Source organism: Chaetodon trifascialis, chromosome 6, assembly GCF_039877785.1.
Source record: "Chaetodon trifascialis isolate fChaTrf1 chromosome 6, fChaTrf1.hap1, whole genome shotgun sequence".
NCBI classification, from domain to species: Eukaryota; Metazoa; Chordata; class Actinopteri; order Chaetodontiformes; family Chaetodontidae; genus Chaetodon; species Chaetodon trifascialis.
The window spans coordinates 21237501-21265143 of record NC_092061.1 but is presented as its reverse complement, the minus strand read 5'-3'; the positions used below and the strand labels follow the sequence as shown (position 1 = coordinate 21265143).

Below are 27643 nucleotides of genomic sequence, written 5' to 3'. Positions count from 1 at the left end.
AGTCAGCGTCAGAGGACCACACAGCTTTTCTCCCTCTTTTCTTACGGCTGTACCGTCACATAAAGATGATGTCCCACTTTTGTTCCTCTTGCTTTGTGAACTCCTACTGCACTCAGGCTCCGTCCCCGCTGACGGAAACAAGTTTTATTCTCTTTTCAAATGCACAAAGTCACAAGGAAGCAACTAATTGAGAGACATTAAAGTCTTGATTTTCCTCTATTACCCCTCTTGAAGAAGTTTCTCCTCTATGCACTTCTGGAGAAAAAAGCATGATACAGGATAATGTCTGGAATAAATCAGACCCACAGGAGAATATAATCATCCAGACTGCATGCCATGCATTTATAACTCCAGCATACCTTTTTATGTGCTTCAAAAATGGTAACTACGCCATAAAGAGGGGCTCTGAGGACTCAAATCAATACCATTTTAGTTTTATATTCAGTTTTAGTCTGCACAGTCAATAATCCCTGACGCCTGAGTTATCTTATCTCCACCGTGGAGCCATTTGTTTAGCGCCCGGAGCCGGATCGCCTGCAGAGGGTTGGCAGGAGGAATGCTGATTCGTGTTTTGTTGTAAAGTGCTGTGATATGAAAGGTGTGGATGAGCGATGACAGAGAGGAAGTTCTTCATTTTCTCCGTCTTCTTTTACTCTGTTGATATTGGATCTGCTTCAGAAGGAGAGCGTGTCTCACCTGGGCAGATGCCATGTTCAGGAGATTGGAGTTTGAGTTTTACAAGCATTGTCAGTGTCAGAGGAAAAGCTGCTCTAGAGGCAGAAATAATCCAACCGTCTGGGGTAAACATCAGCTATTCAGAAATACGCAAGCGGACAGAAATAGCTGTCAGACACATGAAGGGAGAGCTAAATATTTTCCCGTTGAATTTAAAGTTTACAGTCTAGTTCACATATCACTGACCCTGAGCCCTCTCCATGAAACAGTGCTTTACATGGAGTTGACTTTCAAAGCAAAAATATGACCTAATGCTATTAGCAGAAATAATAACTAATCCCCACCTTAACCAAGTACCCATATGTTTACCGAGCATTAACCTAAAGCCCTAACCAAGCAGTTCTCACAGCGGGTTTGTAGTAAGTTGACAAGTGTACCATGTAAATCTTCTATAAATAAACCACAAAAATCCCATCTTGTAGCAGCGTAACACAAAGTAGAGACCAACTGGTACAAAATATGCAGACTTATTGTAGACTTAGTCGACTTATTCCTCTAATTGACGATGCCAAATCCAGTTTATTGGCCCATCCACTCGCTCTCTCTCCTCTTGAATCTAAACTTGGTACACAGGAGAACTGAAAATACAACAAATCATCGGTAATCAGCATTTTCCATCTCTTGATTCAGTTGCGTTGACTAAACATCAGTTTCTTGGTTTATAAGAATTGAGGCTGAAGGTAAACAGAGTTTTGCCTCCAGGGCCCAGAGACAGCAGAGTCAGGAACATCTTCTAAAACTTCTAAACCTGCATAACAATGGAGAAAGTAACATTCAAAAGAAAGTGCAGTGCATGAATAAGTATAGTCATCAAAGCCATGGAAACAGTGAGTTAAATATAACATGCCTGTATTTAACAGGGCAAACATGTTTGTCAGATAAGAACAGAAATAGAAAACGTGGCAGTACAAGTGCTTTTTTCCTCCTGTGTGTTAGTTTTATTTATCCCATGAACGCTTGGTTTAAGACTCAGGTTGCTCCAAGTGCTATTCTTACATTACTGTGTTTCGCTTGTCTTTTATTTTGTACTTTTGCTTTTGAATACATTTTAAAATCTTGTCTTTTTTCTCAGTTGTCCCTCTATTTGAATGCTAGAACCTTTGTCAACACTGTTGAAAGCGTCATCCTCTTATTTTATCTTATAAATGTACTGAAATACTACTACTACTACTACTACCACTACTACTACTACTACTACTACTTCACCATTAGAGCCAAGAGAGTGGCTGGTTATCAGCCAACAAACTGCAGAGAAATATTTTCTGATGTAATCCACATCTTGTTGTCACATGATCTGAGATTTGTCTGCTTTCACCTTGTAATCCTTCCAAACTTTTCTCATATGCTAATCCTTCATGAAGAAAGAGAAGCACTCTTATGACTGTGTGCATGGCTGTCTTTCTTTCTCATACCTCCACGTGATCCGCCTCTTTATCTGCTCTCCTCACCTGGCCAACACACAGCTCCTCACCTGCAGAGCCCTGTTGTTTTGCTTTTGACTGTAGACGGTTATCTCAGCACGGACAGATAACTGTAAGGTGCTCACCGCTGTGCCAGCCGGACCCAGATAGCATCTGATAAAAGCCCGCGGGGTGTTCGTCATTGTTCTGCTCCTTTTGGGCGACCAAGCTGCGATAAGTTCTGTGGGTATATACGGCTCTGCGGGTAGGGAGGAGGCGAGGGATGGCGCGTGTGAGCGTTTATCCAAAAGAAAGAGAAAGATCTACTTTTGAGAGTTAATAGATGAGGACATTGGCAGAAGGAAAGGCAGAAAGGACCCAGTATGTTGCCTTCCTTGTTGTATGTAGCTAGAATTTCTTTTGCAATTGTCATTCTCACAAAAGAACCATTAGTGAGCTTTAATTAGTGCATTTTAACAGCCAGTTCCAGTCTTTCTCGATGAGACATCCTCATTAAAATCTATTGTTGGACTGTTTCTTAGGTAATTGCTCTTGTCTTGACTTGTTGCGTTTCTTTTGTTTGTCTTTCAAGAAGGCTCCCACACACGTTGAATCCACTCAGAAGTTAGTCAAATATGACAACTGCATGCAAAAGATTCATCAGCTGTACAGCCCTCTCTCTGCCCTCAGCTGAACAGGTCCCATCCTTTAAAAGAAATGAAGATGATGAAGATTTTTACTGAAGAACATGTTAATGAGTTGAAAAGTGTTTGACTCTTTTTTTGACTTGAACTGTGAAACAGAGAGGCTTCTGGATTAAGAATGACCATGTCATTGAATGACATTGAAGCGTCCTTATAGATCCTGTAAATGTCCTTTTGTCCATTTTAAAAGCCAAAAAAGCTTTTTCTTCCAGTTCATCAATTCATGGGTGCTCTAAAAATCATTAAGTTAGCATGTCAGGTTTAGTATGACACAACATTATGTGTTTCCTCTGAATCTGAAAATGAGAAGAGGAGCATAAGGCAAGGCATGATTAAAACCAAAAATAACCTTTCCATGCTCTTTATTTTGGTGCCATAACAAAGGCACAGCAGCAGTAGCAGCGTGTTACTGAGTGTGACTTTGATGGGGCCTTGATGTTTATCTGTGTCCTATGTATTGATGTATTCCTTCCTGTGTGTGTCCCTCCCGCAGAATGCAGCTCAGACTGTCAGCGCTGCACGGCAGACCTCCAGACGGGCATCGGCAGTGTCTGTCTGTGGTGTAAAGCGCCAAGGACCTGGCTGCTGGGCGATCACTGCGTCTCTCACTGTCCCCAAGGCCACTACGGCTGGCATGGAGCCTGCATGAGTAAGGACGTTTACTCTCCTGCCTATATACAATGCATAACAAGGTCAGAGGCCAGGCAGGAGCCTCCCTTAATGTAAAACCTGATAGAAAAACCCCATCAAAGCTTTTATGTTTTATTCATCAGTCAAAGATCTTTCACACGGGGTCATTTTTTGACCTGGTAGGAGTTTTTCTTGACCTGCATGTCTTCCACTGACCCAACGGACAGAACCAACAGAACATCTGAATTCAAAGCCAGGGTTTAAAGCAGTGTTTCTCAATCCTGGTCCTCGGGCCCCACTGCCCTGCATGTTTTAGCTGTTTCCTGCTCCAATACACCTGATTCAAATGAGTGGCTCGTTATCAGGCCGCTGCCGAGCTTGATGACGAGCTGATCATTTGAATCAGGTGTGGTGGAGGAGGGAAACATCTAAAACATGCAGGGCAGTGGGGCCCGAGGACCAGGATTGAGAAACACTGCTTTAAAGAAACATTCTGCTTTAGAAATCTTTATAAATAAGTCTTTGCTCTCCTTGAGGGATATTGTCAGAGGTTTCTTCTTTTTATTTTGCAGTGGAATCAATTTCAGTGCAGGCAGGCAGGCTATGGAGGTGCATCGTCCCAATAGTACACCAAATCCACAAATTTCCTCCCAGCTCACTGTCGATGTATTGAAGCTCAACTGTGAACTGTGTAGAGATTCAAAACAATGACTGGGCAGATATTTTGAGATTTGGAGGAGTTACTGTGTTTGAGAAAACCTGTATTCATGTTTGAACAGTTACTCTGCACTAGAAGTGAAAGTACAAGAGGCTGCATGTTGTGAAGTTTTTAGGTTAGGATTATATAGCCAAAGAAATCACCCCATAAGGATCATTGTAGTTACTATTATTATTATTGCCTTCATCCTCATGGCCATCCTCATGGCTTTATCCTCATCATCATTATCAGCATCATCTTTATGATCTTTATCATCATCCCGGCCCTCCTCCTCATCATCCCCATCCACATTATGAACCTAATTAACATCTTCATCATTATCATGGATCTCATCCTGATGATCGCCATTATTATCATCCTCATCCTCAAAAATGTACACATCATTATTATCATCTTCATCATCCTCACCATTATCCTCTTTCTTATCTCGATCATCCTCTTATCATTGTCACCATTATAACCACATTCCCCTCATGATCATCATGCCATCTTCACCATCCTCACCCCCCTCGTCATCCACACCCTTCTACTCTTCCTCATCATCATAATCATCATCATTCTCATCATCCCCATTGTTGTTCTTATCCTCGTCATCCTCAGTATTATCACCCTCATCCTCCTAATCATCTGCTCATCATTTATGTGCTTATAATAATCATCATCTTCATCACCTCTCTTCATCACTATCTTCGTCATCATCAACAGCATCATCATCCTCACCACCCTCCTCTTCATCAAAATCCCCATCATTCTCATCCTCAGTCTCATTAATGTTGTCATTGTAATCCTCATCATCATCACCACCGTCATCTTAATCCTCACTATTCTCATCCTCATTCTCCTCATTCAAATTCCCCTCATCCTCCTCAATCTCATGAGTATTATCATCACTACCTTGGTCATCCTCCTCTTTCCATCATCATCATCGTTCTTATCAGTATCTCATCATCTTCATCACCTCATGTTTCAGAGGTAGCCTCTGCCTCCACACTGAGCTGCTGTGCTGTGAGTCTGCACACACATTCAAATGCAGGGTGTGAAGAGGAAGCTTCAGGCTCCAAGAGCAAAACCTCTGGAGGCTCATTTAGCAAAGCCCCAGACACACACACACACACACACACACACACACACACACACACACACACACACACAGACTTGCAAAGCAAGATAGAAATAGCACTATTCGATACATATACTCCCCAAAACAAATAAATAGACATACAGACGATAAGAATGCATGATACGTTGTATTTTTATGTGTCATTGCAGTCACAAGCAACTAAATTGATTTTATTTTTTTTTGCCATGCTTGTGCAGCATCTCACTCCTCCTGGTATTGATTTAGGCCTGGTAATGAATTTTGCCACATCAGAGTGGAGTTTGAAGTTTCCAATTTTTCAGCCATTTTTTGATGTTGATGATAGTAAATCATACAAGCAGTGTGCGATGGTGGACTGTGGGGAGTGTAAGGAGCAGAGAAATCTGAGAATGATTAGACCCTTGATAGTGATTAGCAAGACTTATGAATATGTATTTTCAAACCCACGAATGTGGCTTTAATCAGAATTGTGCGTGATTTTTTTTTATTATTATTATGACAGACCTGGTATTTCATCAGCTTGTAGTCATGCAACTTTTCGGGAAGCTGCTATATATCTCAACTAGTTATTTTCTTATGTTGTACTTACATGGTTCAGCAGTATATTAGTGTGGGTATTGTCAGTTGCATCATTTGCATTTTCTTTGTTATATTCCTTTAACTTTATCCAATCCCCATGACCATGATCTCTGCATGGAATGGTCTTAAGTTTAATCTCCTGTTGTGAAATAAAATGCTTTTTCCTACCAGAATGCCATCCATCATGTGATGCCTGCAGCGGGGCGGGGCCTCTCTCCTGCACTTCATGCCCCGCCAACAGTGCTCTGTTACCCTCGGGTCTTTGCGCTCCCGAATGTCCCCTTGGTTACTATGACAACGGTCACAGGATCTGTCAGGGTAAGTCCCAGCACTGCATCTCACCTGAAAACGTTTGACATATGTAAAAAACCAGAGATGTTACTAGGAGCAGTCTAGGAAGCTGTCTAATATTACATCTGACAGACATGGTGTCGCAGTGGATCCTTAATGACTTACAGGAGGTGGACAAAATAATAAAAACCAGACAGTAGACAGCACAATGGTTCTGTATTAAACACCAGCTCATTTTGTTTTTGAGGCTCTCTAAGGCCTTGATTCAACTTGATAGTCATTTTTATGGTGAACATAAAAGCATCTCTGCATCCTGTTCCTCTTTACTAATGCGGCGTACTAATGTCCTTTTCCACAAGCTGCATTATATGCCCTCACAGTGTTTGTGACTGATGTACCTGCAGTTGAAGCAGCAGCTCTCTGTATTGTTTGTGCTTCTATAAATTACCTTGAAAACATTTAAAACAGTATTTGTAAGGCATTCATTTGAACTGGCTCCTGCTACCTGGTATTCAAAACAACTTCATTCAGCTTTTGCAATGGCTTTCGTAGCTAAAAAACACTCAGACAGTGCATACCTGTGCCAAGGCTGCTTCAGCCTCTCAACCTTAATCAGAAATAAACACAGTGATAGACAATCAGCTTTTTTCATTCATGTAGTTAGCTGATGATTAAATTGTGCAAATGTGTGAACATGCCCTACCTTGACTTATTAAGAAATCCTGTAAAAGATTCTTGCATCTCCACTCAAAATTATTATCATTATTATTACCTTTATTTAACCAGGAAGTCCCATTGAGATTCAAAATCTCTTTTACAAGAGACACCTGGCCAAGGTAGCAGCCAGTCAGAACATATTAAAATGAACCACTACAACATATTAAACAAACAAACAAAAAAACATACAATATTCCACAAACAACAATTAAATTCCACAACAACTATTAAAACATAGCGGAGCGGCCCTCTCAAGAAAAACAACCACATGTCTCTGTCACCACATTCTTTATGATGCCCTTAAATGTATTAATTGATATGAGGCATAGTAGGAAAAGGCAGTTTTCCCCAAATCAGTTAAAACCCGGGGTACATTGAAAAGTAACACTTGGAGGAGTGTAGCTGGTAATTAACAGTGCTGACAGAGAAGGTGACAGAGGTAGGCTGAAGGTTTGCCCAATATTGCTTTAGAAATGTAAAATGTATTCATTTTTGCTTTTGTCCATCGCCAGACTTTCTAACAAATTTACGTTAAATATGTGGACTATTTTCTCAGATATCCTGTCAGTTACCAGGCAAACAAACCAAATAAAATCAACACTTTCTCGTTGAATGTAATAAATGGATCTTGTGACTGAAACTTCTAAAAACTGCAACAAATATGATGAATATGATAAAGCCGCATTGTCAAAGCGTTCAGCAGTAGAACATCCCTGCGTCGAACAAAGCAGCACTCAGCCAGTATTAGCTGGTGTTAATACATTCTGTCACTGATCCTTTCCCCTCTGACCTCATATCTAACCAGACCTCCATGTCGACCTTTTTGTTTTCGGTAGCGTGTGACAGCCAGTGCCTGACGTGCGACATGGCCGGGGTTTGTACGTCCTGCCGCGACCCGGCCAAGGTCTTGCTGTTCGGGGAATGCCAGTACGACAGCTGCGCCCATCAGTACTACCTCAACACCACGACCCGGACCTGCAGAGGTACGATGCCATCACCATGACAACCAACACACACTGCAGTGGTACAGAGAGGATGGATTAATAATGAGGATGTGTGGTGCGCCTTTTATGATATTCATAAATTACTCTCCATCCATATTGCATGTAGGGTAGTATGCTACATTGAGTTTATGGAGTCCATTGATCAAGTTATTAACTGTGGGACCAAATATGCAAATCCTAAATATTGCGTGTGCATTTTAACTCAGTATTACGTCTTCCAGTGCGCAGAGAAGTTGATGAATGAGCCCATGTCCAAACTGAATAATTTGTCCTTTTTCCATTCTCCATGCAATCGCTGTGTTCACATATTTAATTACCCACTAAGCAGCTCAGACCACATCCTGTCAGACTGAATCTGACTCTGTTTTGTTGCCAACTGACAAATAAGATATGTGAAAATATGTTTTGCCCTTTATTTTCCTTTGTGTTACAGAGAATAATGAGTTGATGGGATTAAGGTTCAGAATATGAACAGGCCATATGGAGCCACCTTCCCACAGACATCGTGTAGCAGACTCCCCTTTATCAGTGATTCGGTTCAGTGTGATGAGATTTAGTATCAGCAGGCCAAAGGAACCGGCCCTTAAGGTGCAACCACCACTTCCCGTGTCTGTCATGGGATTAGCAGCTAAGCTAACTGCCTGTGGCTATATACACAGTTTGATTTCCTGCAAGGCAGCTAGCAATGCCTCCCACCTCGACAGGCGGTTTTAGCCATCCAGCCCGTGATGCTGTGTTTATCCCCCAAGCTAGCTGCAGACACTACCTGGGTAATCCACTGAACCGTGGGTGAACCCAGTGCGTTAGAAAGCAGTACTGCTAACTTCTTGCTGAAACACTAAAAGGGCTTTAAGAAAACCTCAGAGCTTAAGGTTCACAACCATAGAGGAACTAGAGAGAATCTCATAGAAATTTGTCAGCACTACCAACAACCTACATTTGTTTCACTTATCAGTGATCTTTTTCTAATGAGGAAACTCTTAATTTACCTATACCGCTACCTTTGGATCCACACTATAGTCTGCTTACTATTCCCCCACTGTCATGTGAGAGAGATGAACTCTAATGAGGCTACATGAGACTTCTCATGTAGGCTTTAAGACAAAATGAGATAAAATGCTTACGAACAGGAGAGTGATTAAAAAGTTGGTTGTTTTAAGGATTTGACAATTAAAAAAACTGAGGATGTTTGTGATGCTTGATTGGGCAGGTAGATATAATGTTATGAAACTTACAGTAAGATCCACTGTTCAACAATTATTATTACTACATTATTATTACAATTATTATGTCCAATAATTATGTGACAAAATTAAAAAACAAAGGCAGTAACTGTTAGTAACCACAGTACTGTGGCTATAAGGATATCAATGTGCATTAGTCTGTTGACTGGTCGGTTCACCACTTTGTTAAAGAATGTAAAATCTCAACAACTGATGGATGAATTGAATTTTCCCAGGCGATGTATCCTAATGACTATGACGACCCTCTGATTTTCCTTTATTGCACCTCCGGCAGGTTGATTGTTTGTGTTCTTGAGTGAAAACAGAATGAATAATGATAAGAATTTTGGTGATGATATCACAAAATATTAACATCTAACACCTTCCTGCTCATAACATGTTAAACCCTTTTTACAGAAATAAGACTTATAAGATATATTTACTATGACCAGTCCCCTGTTGCCACTTCATTAATTTACTTTACCATGACTTCTAAGGATCAAAAATATCTGCTTTTATCCAACATGATATAATATAATGTAATATAATAACCCTAATTGCTGGGAATGCTGTGGTAAGTCATCTTTTTAAATTTGTGGAAGCTCACACAAACATTTTTTTTTTTTGCCCCGTTGTGTTTAATTTCCTTGTTAATATTAATGGAGCACAGCACAAACACAACAGATGTGCAGGGAAAAACCACAAATGGGTTTAAAATAAATCCCCTGTCGAAAAAGACTTTATTAATCTCTTTTTCTCTCTCTCCATCCCTCTCCTCTGCTCTGCTCTGCTCTCACCTTTTGCTCTTGCCTTCAAAATCCCCCCATTTCTAATCCCAATGTCCCCCCCCCCCCCCCCCCCCCCCCACACACACACACACACACACACACACACACACACACACATGCACACACACACACATGCACACGCACACACACACTCTCATGCCTCCTCCTTTTCCACTGCTGCCCTCCATCCTGTTTCCAGAGTGTGACTGGAGTTGTAACGCCTGTAAAGGCCCTCTGCGGACAGACTGCCTGCTGTGCATGGAGGGATACGTGCTGCAGGACGGAGTGTGCACCCAGGGGTGCTCCCCTGGCTCCTATCGGGATGGAGACAAATGCCTCAGTCAGTCCACTGAAAAGCAGATAAGCTGACTTGCATCACACAAAGAGAAAATATGTGCAGTTACAAAAGCACTAGCTGCACATCCGCACAACACTAGGAATGAAGTAAACACATATTAGACTTTCTATTAGAATGAACATATTTCAAAAAAGATCATTTTATATGTCTAAGTCTTCCCTTTGAAGCCACAGCATCATGTCACTTTGGTTGTATCCTTGACTTTAACGCTCTCGGTGTGTCTTTCTCTCTGCCAGGCTGTGACGATCACTGTGTGGAGTGTCAGGGTCCCAGACGGTGCCAGCAATGCCAGCCTCCCTACGCCACCCTGCAGGGTCAGTGTGTGCTCGAGTGTGGCAGACAGTACTTCCTGGACGCCTCCTCCCAAGTTTGCAAACGTGAGTGTAAAGACTTTGTGAGGGTATCTGTGCAAGGGCAGAAAAAAAATACCTGTACAAAGATAAAGAGTTAATAAAAGGGTAAACAATCCTCCAAAATATTACTTCTGCGTGTTCTGTAGCTTGTTCATCCGACTGTGTGCTGTGTGACGCGGTGGGACGCTGCAGAGCTTGTCGTGACCAAATCTACCTGATGGAAGGATACTGCACACCTGACTGTGGACATGGATACTATGCCGACCTGAAGACCAGGACCTGCCACGGTAATAACGTGTGTGGGGTTGACAGAGTCAAGAGCTGTCACTCATTCCACCTCCAGGCACAACCCAAGAGCTGAAAAGCATCAGGTCAAAAATCACATGACTGCAGTTCAGCGTCATGATATTTATATATAGCAGTCCTCATTAGATGTCTCTGTTAGATCGCTGTACTAATTATGTAGCTTTGAGCTCTGTGACAGGTCACATGCAGTCGGCATGTTTTTAGTCAAAGAGAAGTTCTGTTCAAGTAGATTAAAATAAAACTTGATTTAGAGATCAAGATTTTTCTAAAGAAAAATAGCGCACACACTTTGTACTCTGCAAAGCATGTGAAGTTGCATTAAACATCAAATAAATGTTAATTTGCATCTTATTCTCTGTCCAAATAGCAGAGCATTTTAATGACATGCAAATGGAATCAAGAAAGCCACATAAAAACAAATCCACATGGCTGGTTGCTAGGCAACAGACTGGTTAACCAAGACATACAGTGGTGAAGCCAATAGGAATGTCCCACAGCCTGATGCGGGGTGATTGAGCCAGGCTGTTAAACGTTAATGTCCATCCAAAGCTGCAGCTCATATAGTAAAATATGTGTTCCATTCTCGCTGTCTAATTAACTTAACAGCAACAAACGTACTCTGCTAATTCACAATTTATCTAGAAAGTCACCTAATGCTGAGGTCCACATTGTGCCAACAATGGAACCAGGCTTTTTGTGGTGATTCTTTGCTGAGTGCAAATAATCAATTTGCTTTTATGATGACAGATTTAGTCTTTATGCCACGCAGAGGTCAGGCAGCCACTGTTCTTTGTGTTATGTTAAAATAAAAAAGGCTATTTAAGTGAGCTTTAAAAGCAGACATCAAATTTAAGCCTTTGCAGGTCAGAGCTGAAGGCAGTTTCTCAACAGCTTATATGAAGAAAATGCAATTACTGAAGGCCACTATATTGACAGTAGTAAAAGTGTATTTCCACTCTGTGTCTCCTCTTCCAACAGGCGCAGTTAAAATAAGGCTCTGCTGTCTTTTCAGCCACTAGTAGAAGAAGCTGTTAACATTTATTGCCTGACATTAAGAGTTTCTTATTAGTAATATACTAATTGGTTATCTTGAATATGGAAAACAGCATTGTCTGCAAAGTCGGGCCATTAGAGGAGTCTTTACTTGTACTTTTTAGCTTTTATGTTCAAGCAGTGGCTGTCAACCTGCAGGCGAAGAGGCCCGAGGCCTTCAGCAGCAGACAGAGATTCATGAACTGTGACAAAGCATAATTCTAAGAGACAAATGTATTATCATGTGCCCTTTGTGAGTGATAAATGCTTTATTTTCGTGAAATAATGAACATTTTTCAGCCTCTAGGCTTCAACTAATCCACGAGTTAATCAAGTGAAATAGACTGGAGAGAAATTGCTTGCTTTTTTTTTTTTTTTTTTTTTTTTTTAAATACATTTTGCCAACCTAGACAAAAAGTTGAGAAACTACTGCTTTAAATTATAAGCTTATTCTCATTTGCGGGTTTAATTACATGGCCGAAAGTTTGATATTTTAGATTGCCTGTTGGCATCATTAGAGGAGATATAATGAGATTAGAACGTGGCCTCTCAAAAGAGCTGATCTTTAAAAAGTTCCCTAACAAAAGTCAGTTCCAATTAAAGCCAACTCCTAAAATGCCACGCCAAGACCGAGGTGTCCCTCTCGTATTTCACCAGCCATTTCTCCCCCGTCACACACACACACACACACACACACACACACACACACACACACACACACACACACACACAAACAAGACCCTACACTCACTCACAGTCTGACTTAGCTGTTATTTTAATTTGACAAATACAGGCCTTTATTAATTTGTGTAGTTAAAGGCTGAATGTTTTTCATTGTGTCATGAGTTATGTGAGGTTTTTTGAGTTGATGAGAGTTGTCTTATTGTTTTATTAAACACTTGCATAAGAACATTTTCTAGCCTTTTTCAGTGAATAATTCTTCTTTTAATGCATTTAAATGTTTTATTTTATTCACGTCTGCTGTAATCAAAGTAATTAGCCATCACATCCCAAAACTCAGTATAAAAGTCAGAGTCAGTATTTCTCTTCTTAATTTCCTACTTCTCTTTTATATATTTCTATTTGTTATTTAATTGTAATGGTCATTCAAATTAAACTAATAATAATTCTGTGTGTGATTCACCTCAGAGATGAGAAATGTGAGCTTCCACCACCTGCAGTTTTCCAGTCCATTCTAGCCTTGATAGTAGCATCAGGGATCGTCTGTTTGAGCTTTCCTTTGTCTTTCTCTCCTCCCTTGTCTTCTCAGTGAACACCCAGCCACCTGCCCTCCAGGTCAACGGTTCCCTGCTGGTTCCCCTTGGGGGTTTTGTCCCGCTTCCACCCACACTGCTGCAGGTGAAGGACCCTGACAGTCCACCTGAGCGGCTGATCTTCCAGCTCGTCCAGGGCCCGAGTAATGGACGGTTGGTCCTGTTCAGAGGGGAGGAAGCGGAAGACAGGGGAGGCCGAGGAAAATCAGGTCAAGAACTGACCAGAGATGACACCTTCACCTGGGAGGAAGTGAGAACTGGCCGGGTCCGGCTCAGACACCAGAAAGACAAAGCCAGGTCAGTGGATCTGATGCGGTTTGGGAGTGTCCTTAGGGAGGAGGAGAAAGTTTTTAGGAAGAAAAATGCATCCAGAAACGAGCTGGTGGTGATGTACGTTGAGTTTCTGCGTCCATGTTGATGTTTGGTGTTAAATGTCTGGTCGGCCTGGTGGCACATCCAGATGTTTCCAGCACCTGCAGTGAAATTTAAAAGCAGAAAAATAGCTTTCTAAAAGCTGGTAAATGTCAGTCAGTGTCAGTTCCTCTGAATCAAAGAGTGAAGGCTTCCTTTCAGAGCTGCCATTTTGCAGTGACATTCAGCAGTGACACAAGAAAAATCCATAGTGCAACGGCAGAGAGACCGATTTCTACACTCACAGGAGCAGGAAATAAAGAGGAAAATAAGGCGGCCTCATCTTCGATGTCGCATAAAGGCAGTGACTGTGAGGGTGGGAAGTTTTCCTCAGAGAAGTCTTTATTGTTGGACGTGTTGAAGATCTGATGGTGAGGGGAGTTTCTAACATAGAGAGAAGTTTTAATTCATCCATTGTGCAACTGTGTGAACCATTTTCTGTTCTTCTTTGCACTACAGAAGAAACTATAGAATAATTAATTCTACCAACGTTTTTGATGTGCACGTAAGCGTGGAGCGTTCTGTGGTCATTTTGCAACAATTTGGCGCTTGTTGCACAGAATTTAACTGGATCTGCTGTCCTCTAATTGTGGCTTGACAGTGTCCAACATCACTCTAATCAGAGATAGAACAGACACCTGCGGCCTTCAGATGGCTGTGAAGAGAGTCACCAGAGTAAAGTAAAGGCCTTCAGCACAGGTTTTCTCTGTGTGATCACATGTCAGCTGCTTCAGAATCTTAGAATAGAAGTGGAAAGCAAGCAAGACATAAATAAAAAGGTTTGTATGATTCCAGAGATGTTTACATAGGGGAGCCATCACCGAATGAAAAGACCAGTTATCATGAAAGGCATGGCCATTTGGTGGTTGGCGCTGTCACCTCACAGCATGAAGGTTCTGCGTTTGAGCCTTTGAACTTTTCTGTGTGGAGCTTGTATGTTCCATCTGTGCCTGCGTGGGGTTTTCTCCAGGTGGTCCGGCTTCCTCCCACAGTCCAAAGCCATGACGAAGACAATATTAGGTTAACTGGCGACTCTTAATTGCCTGCAGACGTGAATGTGAGCGTGAAAGAGAGGCAATAAATGAGGGAACAACCTCAGTGCACTCGAAGAAAAAAAGCAGTTGGTCAGCATGACACTGTGTTCAGTCGACACGAGAGGAGAAGAAATCCCTTTAAAGACAAGCAAGCGAGAGAAGAAGTGTGCATACATGAGCAGAAGGAGGGATGTCAAACTGGTGATTTCGTAACATAATTCTGTGGTTTATGAAAATGCACTGTAGAATGGAGTGTCTCAATAACACTTAAAACTAGAGATTAACCTGTGACAGCTGCCTTGAATGAATGGATCTAACACTCGTTGAACGTGCTTTGTTAGAGCTGCGTCTGATGCATGAAGGGCGTGTAACACTCTTAGTGGGTGGGAGGTGATGCTGAAGGGTGCAGCAAAGACTCGTGTCGTTTACACACCTGACAAACCATTCAGTGAGCCCTTGTTCCCTGTGTGGAAGCAGCTGCATTTGTTGTCTTTATCAACATATTCACATATGTATAACAGTGTGAAGCAGGGCAAGGACTGTCCAGTTTACACCCAACACCTAAGCCGACATTCAGCACTTTTTGCCCCTAACGATCTATAGTGCATGGTTTTAAGTGCATGTTGCGAGTGTATTTACGTTGTGTCCAACACTTCTGCCACTTAAGCTGTGCACAATCTGACTGTGAAGTCAGACACAAGGCACAAAGGGTGTGTATTTAGTCTCATAATTAATCAAACTGTTATCTGGGCATTACATGAATTAAACCCATTTGAGTGTCATCTCATCTTTCCTTTAAAAGCCAGGTGTACCTGCACCTGCTTATGGGCAAAGTGAAAGCAGACCATCTATGGGAGCAGCAAGAATCTGTCAAAGCTCCCTGAGGTGAAGCAGGCGTGGGAGGATCGTACTGTCTGAATAATGCACCCTTTAAACAGCTGGAAAATACTGCACCATTAACTTTAGACCAAGGTTTTGCTGGTCAATAACACAGTAGCTTTCTGCTTCTAGAAAGCCATGAGCCAACGATGCGCCTGAGCGCACCTCAGTTTGAGACCAACAAGCCCATGGGCTGATAGCTATGTGCGAGTACAATCACTACTTAAACAACGTGGGCGCCGGGTGTGAAAATGACAGCTGTGTCCGTCGGAAACTAGCAGTGACATTTGCACTGTGTTGCTTTGCACCAGGTGTAACGTAGTGCCACGTGTCTCCCTCCTCTTCTTTCATGAGTATCCTGACATTTCATTTTTTGTTGCTGTTATTATCATCCAAGCTGCCTGCCGCCCTTTTGATTTATGCAGCTTTCCTGGTTAGAAAGTTCATTTCCATTAACCTACACATGGATCGGAGAAGCATTACATTTACACTTCTTAGCTAATGTGGCCAAATTAGCATATGCATTCGATAGGGTGAATCCACAGTGCCAGTCATCAAAGAGGCCACTAATATGTAAAGAAGGAATACATGCAGCCCTTTCAAAGCTCAGCATGGAGCCAATTTTGCCTCACAGGAGCTGGAGTGCTGTGGCCTTTTCCTGTCACAAGTCTGTTTTATTTTGGGTTTGAGCCCAGTGTCCTTTCAGCCAATCGGTTTGACATATTTAACACATTAGTCAATCCTGATTCAGCTGGTCTGTCCTAAAATGGCAGTACGCCAGTGAATTAGCAAACTACGGTCCTCTGCCCAGTTTTGAGTCATTAGATTAATGGGGACAGGACATTAAAACTCCAAATAGGATTAAATCTGCATATTACAGCCATATTTTTCAAATGATTGGGGGGGGGGATAATGGCTACAGTCACAGAGCCACAAACAAATGCTCTCAGGTTTCTGAGGATTCCTTTAAGAGTCGATGTGTGTCCAAAATATGATGAACTGTTGATGAAGTAAAGTGATTTCACTTTTGTAGGTGTTTTCATTCATTACTTCCTCAGTAGAAGATGTCAAGTGTCGCGACACAGAGACAAATTACATTTTACGTCTCAAGTGGCATACTTTACCACTGAGATGCATTCACACGCACATACAAACACACACGAAAAGCTGTTCCACCTCTGTCTCAAGGCTGCATTAAAAATTTCATCTTTCATCTATAATGAAGCCAACAAATACACTTGTCACATTTATAACCTGCGTGTAAAATGAGATTTAGAAGTACTATGGCATTTTCCCCAAGAAATACATCCCTTATGTTACTTTAATAAGCTGTCCAATACATCTTTAATGGGCCTCAATTATTCTAACTGTAACGAATGCTGTAAAGCTGTGACAAATCTCACTTCTGCTGCCAAAAAATTCTAATTCAAAAAGAGTTTTATCATTGTTGAAAGGTGCTGTAAGAATCTGTTAAATATGTTAAATATGGATTTTAAAGCGGAACAGGGCAGCAAGATTTTTACACAGACACTGCATCGCTCAGTTCAGGCGGCCAACAGTCATCAAACATTCAAGCTGAACGGGAAACTATGGCTGTAGAACATAGTATATATACAGGTGGACAGTGGTGAAAAGTAACTAGGTACATTTACTCAAGTACTGTACAATTTTGAGGTACTTGTACTTTATATTTCCATTTTCTACTACTTGATATTCCACCACAGATCAGAGGCAAGTGTTGTATTTTTTACTTCAATACATTTATTTGATTACTCTGCAGATTCAGATTCATAATTTAGAATATCATCAACAAATAAATCATGATGTGTTAATATAGTTTAGAATTAATGTTAAGTATTAATAAATTTTTTACAAAGCATTTATTGATCCTCAGGGGAAATTTACAAGCTACACAGCAATATAGAAACTCAGCTCCACCTTCACCAACTGCGACATAAAGATGAAGTGCAGATTCAAATAAATGCATCCCTCATTATAATCCAATCATACATTATACAGTACATTACATAATAAATACCTTTGGGGCTGTACATATTTTATTGATAATAAACTTTATTTGTATCGCACCTTTCATACAGGAATTGCAGCTCAAAGTGCTTTACAAGAAAGAAATCACATGCACATGAGTGCTTTACCTGGAAAAGACAGAATGGACATAAAAACAGGGCTAAAGTTCATGGAAAATAATTCAATTCAATTCAATTCAATTTTATTTATTTGTATAGCGCCAAATCACAACAGAAGTTGTCTCAGGACACTTTCCATATAGAGCTGGTACAGACCAAGCGCTTTTATCTACAAAGAAACCAACATTTCCCCCATGAGCAAGCACTTGGCGACAGTGGCGAGGAAAAACTTCCTTTTAACAGGCAGAAACCTCGAGCAGAACCAGACTCTGGGTGGGCGGCCATCTGCCTCGACCGGTTGGGTGAGAGAGGAAGAGCAAGAGAGGGAGAGTGAGACAGACAGACAGACAGACAGACAGACAGACAGACAGACAGACAGACAGACAGACAGACAGACAGAAATGCAGTCAGAGAGAGAGAGAGAGAGAGTGACAGAGACAGAGAGACAGACATGCAGTCACAGTAACAGTGACAGTGGATGTAATAACAGCAGTAGCAGTTTCAGTGGATGTCAGGCAGGGGCCAAGGCAGGAGACGCAGCTGAAATCCACAATCCAGATTCAGCCACTGTCCATGGGAACCTGCAAGACGACAAAGCACAGAGACTCCGGGGAAGGAGCTAAGTTAGTAACACGCCGTGGTAGGACATGAGAGCGTGCGGATGGAGAGGGACAGAAGGACAGAGGAGCTCGGTGTATCTTTGGAGGTCCCCCGACAGTCTAATCCTATAGCAGCATAACTAGGGGCTGGTCCAGGACAAGCCTGAGCCAGCCCTAACTATAAGCTTTATCAAAAAGGAAAGTTTTAAGCCTACTCTTAAATGTAGAGACAGTGTCTGCCTCCCGGACAAAGACTGGAAGATGGTTCCACAGGAGAGGAGCTTGATAGCTAAATGCTCTGACTCCTGTTCTGCTTTTTGAGACTTTAGGAGCCATAAGCAGACCTGCATTCTGGGAACGCAGTGTTCGAGTGGGGCAATAAGGTACTATGAGCTCTTAAAGATAAGAAGGTGCCTGGCCATTTATGGCTTTGTAAGTAAGGAGGAGAATTTTAAACTCTATTCTAAACTTTACAGGGAGCCAGTGCAAAGTGGCAAGTATTGGAGAAATATGATCTCGCTTCCTGGTTTTTGTCAGAACACGTGCTGCAGCGTTCTGGAGCAACTGGAGAATATTCAGCAACGAATTTGGGCAGCCTGATAGTAAAGAATTGCAATAATCCAGCCTGGAAGTTACGAATGCATGGACTAGTTTTTCTGCATCATTTTGAGACAAAATATGCCTGATTTTTGCGATATTACGTAGGTGAAAAAAGGCAGTCCTTGAAATTTGTTTTACATGGGAGTGAAAGGACATGTCTTGGTCAAAGATGACTCCCAGATTCTTTACAGTGGTGCTGGAGGCCAGCGCAATGCCATCCATAGCTGCTATGTCATCAGAAAGTGACTTTCTAAGATGTTTAGGGCCTACTACTATAACTTCAGTTTTGTCCAGAGAATAAAACCCAGTTGATAATGATGGTGAAAGAATAGAATATGGATGAAAATAAAGACATAGAAAGCAATTTATAAAATCAAGTTTAATACAACATTTCAAAAGAAGTGCAGCAGTGCATAAGCACAAGGCAAAGCACCAAAGTTTCAGACCTCTATCAGGAAGTCATAGCTAGTGACAGGCTGAAGTGAAGAGGTAGGTTTTTAGCCTTCTTTTAAAAATATTCAGTGAGTTGCTTCCCTGATATCTGTATGCAGTCTGTCCCAGAGCTTTGGAGCATAATGGACAAAGGCTGCATCCCCAATTTTCTTTGGGCTGATGCTAGAAACCTCCAATAATACTAATACTGTTGTACTTTTGAAGTAAAGCTGAAGTAAAAATTTGAATGCAGGACTTTCGTATTGAGTATCTCCACACTATCATATTGCTACTTGAAACTATAGAACAAGCTGCAATCATTTAAATGATTGCAATAAAGATGATAAGTTAAGAAGAAGCCAAAAAGCGAATTTTAAGAAGAGACTGACGAATATACATCAAAAGTGACATCATACATCAGCAACTATGTAGATGATGTGGTGATCACAAAGACAGTAAAATCACTCCACAACCAGAAAGCCTGGATGAATGGAGAGGTGCGGGCTCTGCCCAGAGGCTAAAAAGCTGCCTCCTAGTCAGGTGATGAAGCATCTGGAGAGACTTGAGAGAGAGAGATCTCAACGCCAACAGCACCAAAGACACGAGGCGAGTGATCCAGAGCATCACAGGCTACAAAAGCAGGAGAATCCCCATCATGTGTGAGGCCATGGTGCCCAATGAACTGAACACATTTTATGCTTGCTTTGATGTTCTCGACAAAGACTCAGCTGTAACGTCTACTCCGCCTCCAGAGGACTGGCCACTGTCAGTATCCACAGTGGATGTAAGAAAAGCCCTGCTGAGAGTGAATGTGAGTCAAGCTGTTGGGTCTGTGAACTAGAAAGGAGCCAGTCAGCTAGTTGATGTTATTACTGACATTTTAACATATCACTGTTGCAGGAGAGTATTCCCACCTGCCTCAATACAACCACCATTATCCCTGTACCTAAAAGGTTTGCAGTCTAAATGACTACCTATCCGTAGAAACTGGTTCTCAAGCACATCAGAGACAGCAGCCCAGCCAACCTGGACCCCCACCAGTTTGCATTGAGAATGAACAGATCCAACCATCTCCACTGGCCTCCACTCAGTCTTCACACCCCTTGAAAATAACAACACCTGCATTGGAATGCTGTTTGTTGATTTCAGCTCCTCATTCAACACAGTCCCCTCAAGAAAGGTGTGCTGAGCCCCCCAAGCTGTGCGCCCATGGCGGCAACACCAGACATGAAGAGAACTCAAACAATGATGAGAATTCACTTTGGGAAGAAATCAGCGATCTTGCGGGGTGGTGCACAGAAAACAACCCGCTGCTCAACATCAACAAAACCAAGGGGCTGATTGCTGATTTTAGAAAAAAGGAGGCAAAGATGCACACCCCTGTCTACATCAGTGGAGCTGAGGTGGAGCATCAGAAGTTCCTGGGTATCAGCATCACAGAGAACCTGTCATGTTAACTTCACATCTCCACCCTGGTAAAGAAGAAGAATTCCTTTATTCATCACGTTTTTACATACAATATGCAGAGTTGAGGGGGAAACTGTACACGCCATGCATATGTGAAATTCTTTCTTTTTGACCCATCCATGGTCAGTCCTTCCTCCACAGCAGACCAGGAGCAGTGGGCTGCCGGTTGCCCAGCGCCCGGGGACCAGTTCCTCCTTGTGTCTTTGTGATCTTCTTGCATGTTTTTAGTGGGGGTATTTTTTTTATGGAGAACATGTAAACTCAGAAAGGCGCCCTTATTTTTCCTCGAGCACCCAGCGCCCACAGCGGGATTTGAACCGGGGACCTTCTAGCTGTGAGGCAACAGTGTTGCCACCGAGCCACCATTCCCAGGCGGTCTCCCATCCAAGTGCTAACCAGGCCCGGCCCTGCTTAGCTTCTGAGATCGGACGAGAGCCGGCGTTGTTTTGCTGGTATGGCCGTAAGCCATAGAACGAAAGCTCAGAAACTACTTTTAAGGGAAATTAAGGAGGCAAAATTCCTGTGCCAAGTTCTTGTTAACATTTACAGAGCAACGATAGAAAGCATCCTTACTGGAAAAATTACAACTTGACACATGGGATGTGAACGACCCAGGACAGCAGAGCTCTGCAGTGGGAGAACTGCCAGGAACATCATTGGTACACATCTACCGAGTGATACCGGTGACGCCCGTGGAGAGCCCAAAGGATAGTTAAAGACAACACCCACCCCAGCTGCAGGCTGTTTACCCTGCTGCTCTCTGGTAAATGATACATAAGTATCCGCTGCTGTACCACCAGACTACAGAGCAGCTCCTTTCCTCAGGCGAGTTCTCAACTCATCCTCTTCACTTCACCACAAAAAGCAGTTTCTTTTGATGACTCGCTATTTATCCATCCATCCACAATTTTTGTTTTGTGAGTAGCATAAAGGAACTACAACTCGCATTTTGTTGTACAATCCTGTGTTGTGAAAGATAAATATATGAATCTTCTACCTTATTTTTTATGTATTATTCCAACATCTACCCATCAGTCTGCACATCACAATTCCAGCATGTTAAGGTATTTATAAGGTTAGATAACTGATCTTTTAATAAAAGTTGGGGGAAAGCGCATCATCATAGTTAAATATTTAAAAAAACATTTATTGTAGCTGTGAGAGGGATGTGTTTAAAGCGGAATGTGTTACACCTCTTTCTCCACACTGCACAAACAGCACAATGCTCCTGGCATTTGCGTGAGATATCGATATTGAATGAACAGGATGCAGCAGGATTTACGGTAAAGTTTTGATGAGCTTAAGCTCTAACAGTCTCTGCTGTTTTCACTTTATCAAAATGAGCAAAAGTGACATTTGGATTTTTACCTTTATAAAACCCTTCATATGGTTCAGCTATAGTTCCCTTTCAGCTGTCACCAAACCAACAACCTGCTGAGTCATTTATTCCTCTGGCCACAGTTGGCCCAGCCGTAGGGAGTTGTGGGTAGTAAGAATTGTTTTTGATGATGCTGAGGCAGCATGGCGAGACAAGATACTGGTGATGGTGAGTGTGAGCAGGTGGGCTGGCTTGTGTAAGTGCATGTGTATGCAGTACTGTCCTCCACTCCCCTAGAAAGCACTCAGGTGATTATGTCTAATGACTACACAGGTTAGCCTCACAGGACTCATTCTCCCAGAAACCTCCAGTCCTAACTGAACTCTTTTTCTAGGTCAAGGAAAGAGAGCAAAGTTCAAGTGTTGTTCTTTTTTAAGTGATCTGCTTTAAGGTGATTTAACAACATCCTCTCCATTCTTTCTTTCTTTCTTTCTTTCTTTCTTTCTTTCTTTCTTTCTTTCTTTCTTTCTTTCTTTCTTTCTTTCTTTCTTTCTGTAGGACTGGTGAGTTCATCTTGCGTGTCGCTGACCCCCAGCTGTTTTCTCAACCAGAAACAATCCCAGTTCAAGCCGTTTCAATGCAGGTAACATAATAACACAGACTCTTCCTTCCACTCTCCTTTATTTAATCTGGTACTCTCCGTGACACTGACATACCTTTTCGAAAACGACTTGAGAGAAATACACTGTCTTAAAAATGCCACATAAAGTTGCATCCATAAACTCTAAATTGCTGCATCATAAACATGTTCTCCCTGCTGAAGTTAGCTACAGATAAAAATATCTAATAAAGAGGGCTTCAGGTCAAGTCAGCAATATTACAGGTAACAGAGAAGAATAGTCTGCCAGGGCGCGCTTGTTTCTAAATTTAGTTTATTGTGAAACAATAGGCTGTCTTTGTCTGTGCTCTCAGGGTAAAATACCAAGTCAATCCTTGTTGAGAAAATGTGCCTCAGTGAGAATTGACACATGAATAGCAGCGTCCCTCCAGAATGAGATGGGCTGCTGCTGCTGCACATTAGCAGTGGGAGATAAGTAGTGTTTCATTTTCTGTTTTTAACAACCTTATACTGTTGGGCTTTAAGGCCATGATGCGATGTTCTTGCAATGATTCTTGAAGTTTCTCATTTGTTCCCCTTTGTCAACTCAGTACTTGATGGATAAAAATGACGAAGCCAGCAGACAGGTAATAGAAGAACAACATCAATTCACCTTATACAAACAAAATAAACAATGTCGAATTTAGTATTTTTGACTATCAAATAAGCTCTAAAATCTTATTTTGTCCAGTTCTGTCTTCTTTTGACATCTCACAAAGCTCTCGGCTTACAGATAAGTCCGGTTGTCATTTTGTTACTTCAGTAGAACCAGATAAAACATAGAAATGTGACCTGAAGTAGCTTCAATCGCTGTAGATGACAAGTAGCACACAGACACAGTTAATCTGGTAAATCTGATGGCTCATTTTTTAGAGTCTAGCCATTTCTAATTTTGCTGCATCATCCCATCTAATCTGCATTCCTCACTGTTTTGTGGCTCTGTCCCCACGGAGTGATGCCAGGGCTGTTTGGCCGATGTCAGTCTGGTAGTGGGTCGTAATTGGTGTGTCGAGCTGAACTCTGATTTTGGCACAAATATGCAAAATAATGAGGAATGAGGGATTAAAGGCTCCCTCTCTGAGGTTTGTTGATGGGTTACTGTGACAGCTGTATTACTCCGCTGTGTGTGTGCCCATGTATTACTCACATTGTGGGGACATAAGTCTGTTTGGCGACTCGTCTTATGTGTGGGGACAAAATGCAGGTCCCCATAATGTAAATCATTACATTTTAGGATGAACACTGTCTGTGTGTGTGTGTGTGTGTGTGTGTGTGTGTGTGTGTGTGTGTGTGTGTGTGTGTGTGAGACTACATGCCCAAGAGCAGAATGTGACAGATGGTTGATAAAGAACAGCAGAGCTGAAAACGTGTGTTACAAAATTTAAGTAATGATGTAATTAGCTGAGTGGAAAATGTTTCATTTGTCTTTTATTAGGAAAAATAAAGTCATCCGTAGCTGTCACTAAGCACATACTTCCAAGCCAAATATGTTGTTTTCAAAGGTAATTTTGGTGTTGTTAAGTGTGTGAGTATGAGTAAAACTGGAATAAATAGATTAATATATCTGTGCAGGTGAGGAAGCTTTTCTTGACTTTAACAGAAGTAGCAGGTTTTTCGTGTTGTATCATTGTCAGTGTTTAGCCGAAATTGCTAAAAAAAGAACAAAAAAAAAAACAGTTCAAGGTCTCTGTTGTGACAAAACCTGCTTTATTTGCATGTGACTGCTTTCTTAAAATTGAGTCGTCCCTGAATAAACTAGATGCAAACCTCAGAGTGCTGCTTAAATATTAAGTGGCGCTGCAGCATTTGGTTCTATTTAGGGGAACTGCTCAATTACACCGTCACTTCATTAGCTCTGCTTTCTCAGACAATATGAGCAGAAGCAGCTTGCAAGGAAAAAAGCTGTAATTTATGCACATTAACTCAGTGACATTGTTTTAGGCCATTTTTGTCCACCAGCTAGTTTTTATTGCAATGAAATTCCACAACAGTTGCTTTCCAGTATTTAAACAGCTTTTTCATGCAAGCAATCCAAAAGACTTAGACTTAACTTAAACACCATTGCAAGAATTTGTCTCATTTCATACAGTAAGTTTTTATGTTCTCATGGTTTTGGTGCACTTAGTGTCCCCTGCATCTCCTACCAACAGTCAATGGTTTCTTTTAACCATTGCAAAAATCCTTCAATCTCTTTGACCAAGAAGTTTTAGTCCTAACCTTAGCAAAACCTTAATTATTAAGGTGGCATATGAGAAAACACCCACCCAATGAGTCACAGGGGCCAGTTTGAAGGCATCAGGAACCTATGTTGTCTTTTAGTTATCGCGTGAGGATGAAATGTATATTAAATACTAAATCACTATGCTGTTGTTCAATCTTCAACTTCTTCACTCCATGAAAATGCAGCCACAAACAAGCCACAAAGAGAAACAGACAGCCACAGAGTCTCAGGTGAATGCTCCTTTCACTCGACATCAAACAGATTCCCAGATACTGATGTAACTTTCAGTCTTCTTGTTGTTTGCACTACTGTTACAAAGAAAGAAGAAAGGAAGATTCCCATGAATTCACTGTGTCTCTTCTTTGACAGTATTGATTTTTTAAGTGTCTGTACGTTTGTATGACAGGAAGTCTTATATGTTTTCAGAAAAAAGCTTTGTAGGCTTGCTTTGAAAGAAACCAGCTTACGTGAGATTTGGAAATAACTCAGGGAACGCATGAGTGCATGTGAATGCACACACACTGCACAGTTTGTACAGGACAGAGCTCACACCAGCAGACTATACTATACATATGTTGGCCCTCAATGCAAAAGCCACTGTTGAAGAGGTGGACTGTGAAGCAGGATGCCATGCAGAACCATTTGTACATTTGATTGTATGCAGTGCTCCCAGTGTAACTTAAGGCTGAAATAAGGACATTGTTGATTGAAATCCACATTGGTTCCCACCAGTGGGCACCTCAGATTACAATAGCCTGAGGAATGAAGGATCTGAGTGCAGATAGACTTTCCGTCTTCTGACAGGAACAGCTTCTTCTTTTGAAAAAAATTTCTAAGAGTCCAGTATCTGCTGATGGCATTTCTACAGAGGTGGTCTCACACACACACACACACACACACACACACACACACACACACACACACACACACACACACACACACACACACACGCACACACGCGCACGCACACAGAGCATACTTTTGGTTGCTTAAATTTTGTTGCAGACTTTAAGTTTCTGAGACTTTTTACTTTGCTGTGGTTTGGCATTCACTTTTCTTTACTGTGGACTTTCTGCAATACCCTCGACTGTCAATTAATACTGACATATCTTCTACCTGGATTTTGTGTTGATGATGTTCAGAGTGATGTCTGTGGGTGAAAATAGGAGTTTAAAGTGTAAAACAAATGGCACATGATCACATTTCAATGCACCATCATTTTTGGCCCCGAGTGCAGATTAACAGGACATCCACTGTATTCCTCAGTGTTGTGACAGCTTGACACAGAAACAGAAGAGGGGAGCTGCACATAAAAGGCATTGTTAGAAACCAAGAGTTCTACAAGCAGACAGGGGGATGAAATCAACTTGGGAAATGCTTTCACTCTGCTCGTCATGTCTCTGAATGCCATTCAGTACGAACACAGCAGGAAAAACAAAACAAAATAAAGAGGAAAAAAAAACAAAAACAACCCAGTAAGCACCACAAGAAGCTTTTTCCATCTTCTTGAAGGGCTGCAAAGCCCGAAGGGCTCCATGGGTGATGACAGCTCTCTCCAAAATATGAACCTCACCTCTCCCTCACCCATAAGGTGAGGAAAAAAGGTTAGCCCTCCTACCTGAGTGTGCTAGTGTTTGCTTCCGTCTGCCTTGGGGGAGAGATTTTGATGGTTGCATTTAGTGAGCTAGCATGTCTTCGCACGATTTCAAAGCAGCACACACACCCACATTCAGCCCCCACCAACACATCCAAAAGCTTTTGTTTTCCTCCTGTGAGTTACAGAACACAGGATTTAGGTGGGCACCTGAGCCCAGTGTCCTGTGTCTAGGAGATTATTCCACTGACGTCTAAAAATTTGTCACCCAACGGCCCCCAACAGAACACAAAGGGCAAGGGTCTGCGGATAACAACATGTTCCCTCTGTGTTTTTAAGCTTTGCTTCAGCTCCATGTGTTGACATTTCAGCCAGCGTTCACTTCGGTTCAAAGACACACAGAGGGAGTGTGTGTGTATGACCTTCCACAAGTCATTTTTCTCTTGTGGCGCCAGCTTGTTTCATACGTCCCCCTTTGCTTAATCTGCCCATTTTATTGCAAAGAGCTGGAGTGCAGCCAGCAGCCATCCTGGGCAATGAATTGGACCTGAGCCCGCATCAGGCTGAGCGGCCTGGAACTCCCTGCCTGACAAATGGTATGATTCAGGGCCATAGCAGAGTGGCATCTCTGCAGGGACAGCCCATGCATCTCTACCTGCACCTCTTTCTCTGCGAAGCCACCCTACTAACAGCTTTTGGCGCGGAGGTGTATTAAAATGAACTACATCAATGTCAGGTTTTTTGGCTGCTCACCTTATTTTTTGCTTTTCTTTGCTGTTGTCTGTGTCAGATATCCAAACGTAGATACAGATAGATAGGATACAGATACAGATATCCTCCTGAGAACCTTTCACTCACGAGTGCTAAAACTAATTCTAAGCTCAAAAGATCCCAAAATGGTAGAGGAACTCAAAAGTGCCCTTTATATTACAACACTGGGTCCATTGTGTGAACTTAACAGTGTGTATATTCAAGCATATAGTACATACAGATACATACAGCAAATTGTAGCTGTATATAACAACAAATCAAAACTTCATCAAGGTAAAGACTCCAAGACGAACTCAGAGAA

At 41.9% G+C, this 27643-nt stretch overlaps 1 protein-coding gene across 2 annotated transcripts in view; it reads left to right on the top strand.

Moving 5' to 3' along the window:
• The window catches only part of fras1 (Fraser extracellular matrix complex subunit 1), a 228953-nt gene that overhangs the window by 134919 nt on the left and 66391 nt on the right, over positions 1-27643 (top strand). For both annotated transcript variants that reach the window (XM_070964455.1, XM_070964454.1), the window contains exons 20-27: positions 3333-3488; positions 6037-6183; positions 7710-7856; positions 10088-10228; positions 10483-10623; positions 10746-10886; positions 13208-13508; positions 22657-22741. In XM_070964455.1, coding sequence (XP_070820556.1) covers positions 3333-3488; positions 6037-6183; positions 7710-7856; positions 10088-10228; positions 10483-10623; positions 10746-10886; positions 13208-13508; positions 22657-22741 — 1259 coding nt within the window. The remainder of the gene's footprint in view (positions 1-3332; positions 3489-6036; positions 6184-7709; positions 7857-10087; positions 10229-10482; positions 10624-10745; positions 10887-13207; positions 13509-22656; positions 22742-27643) is intronic.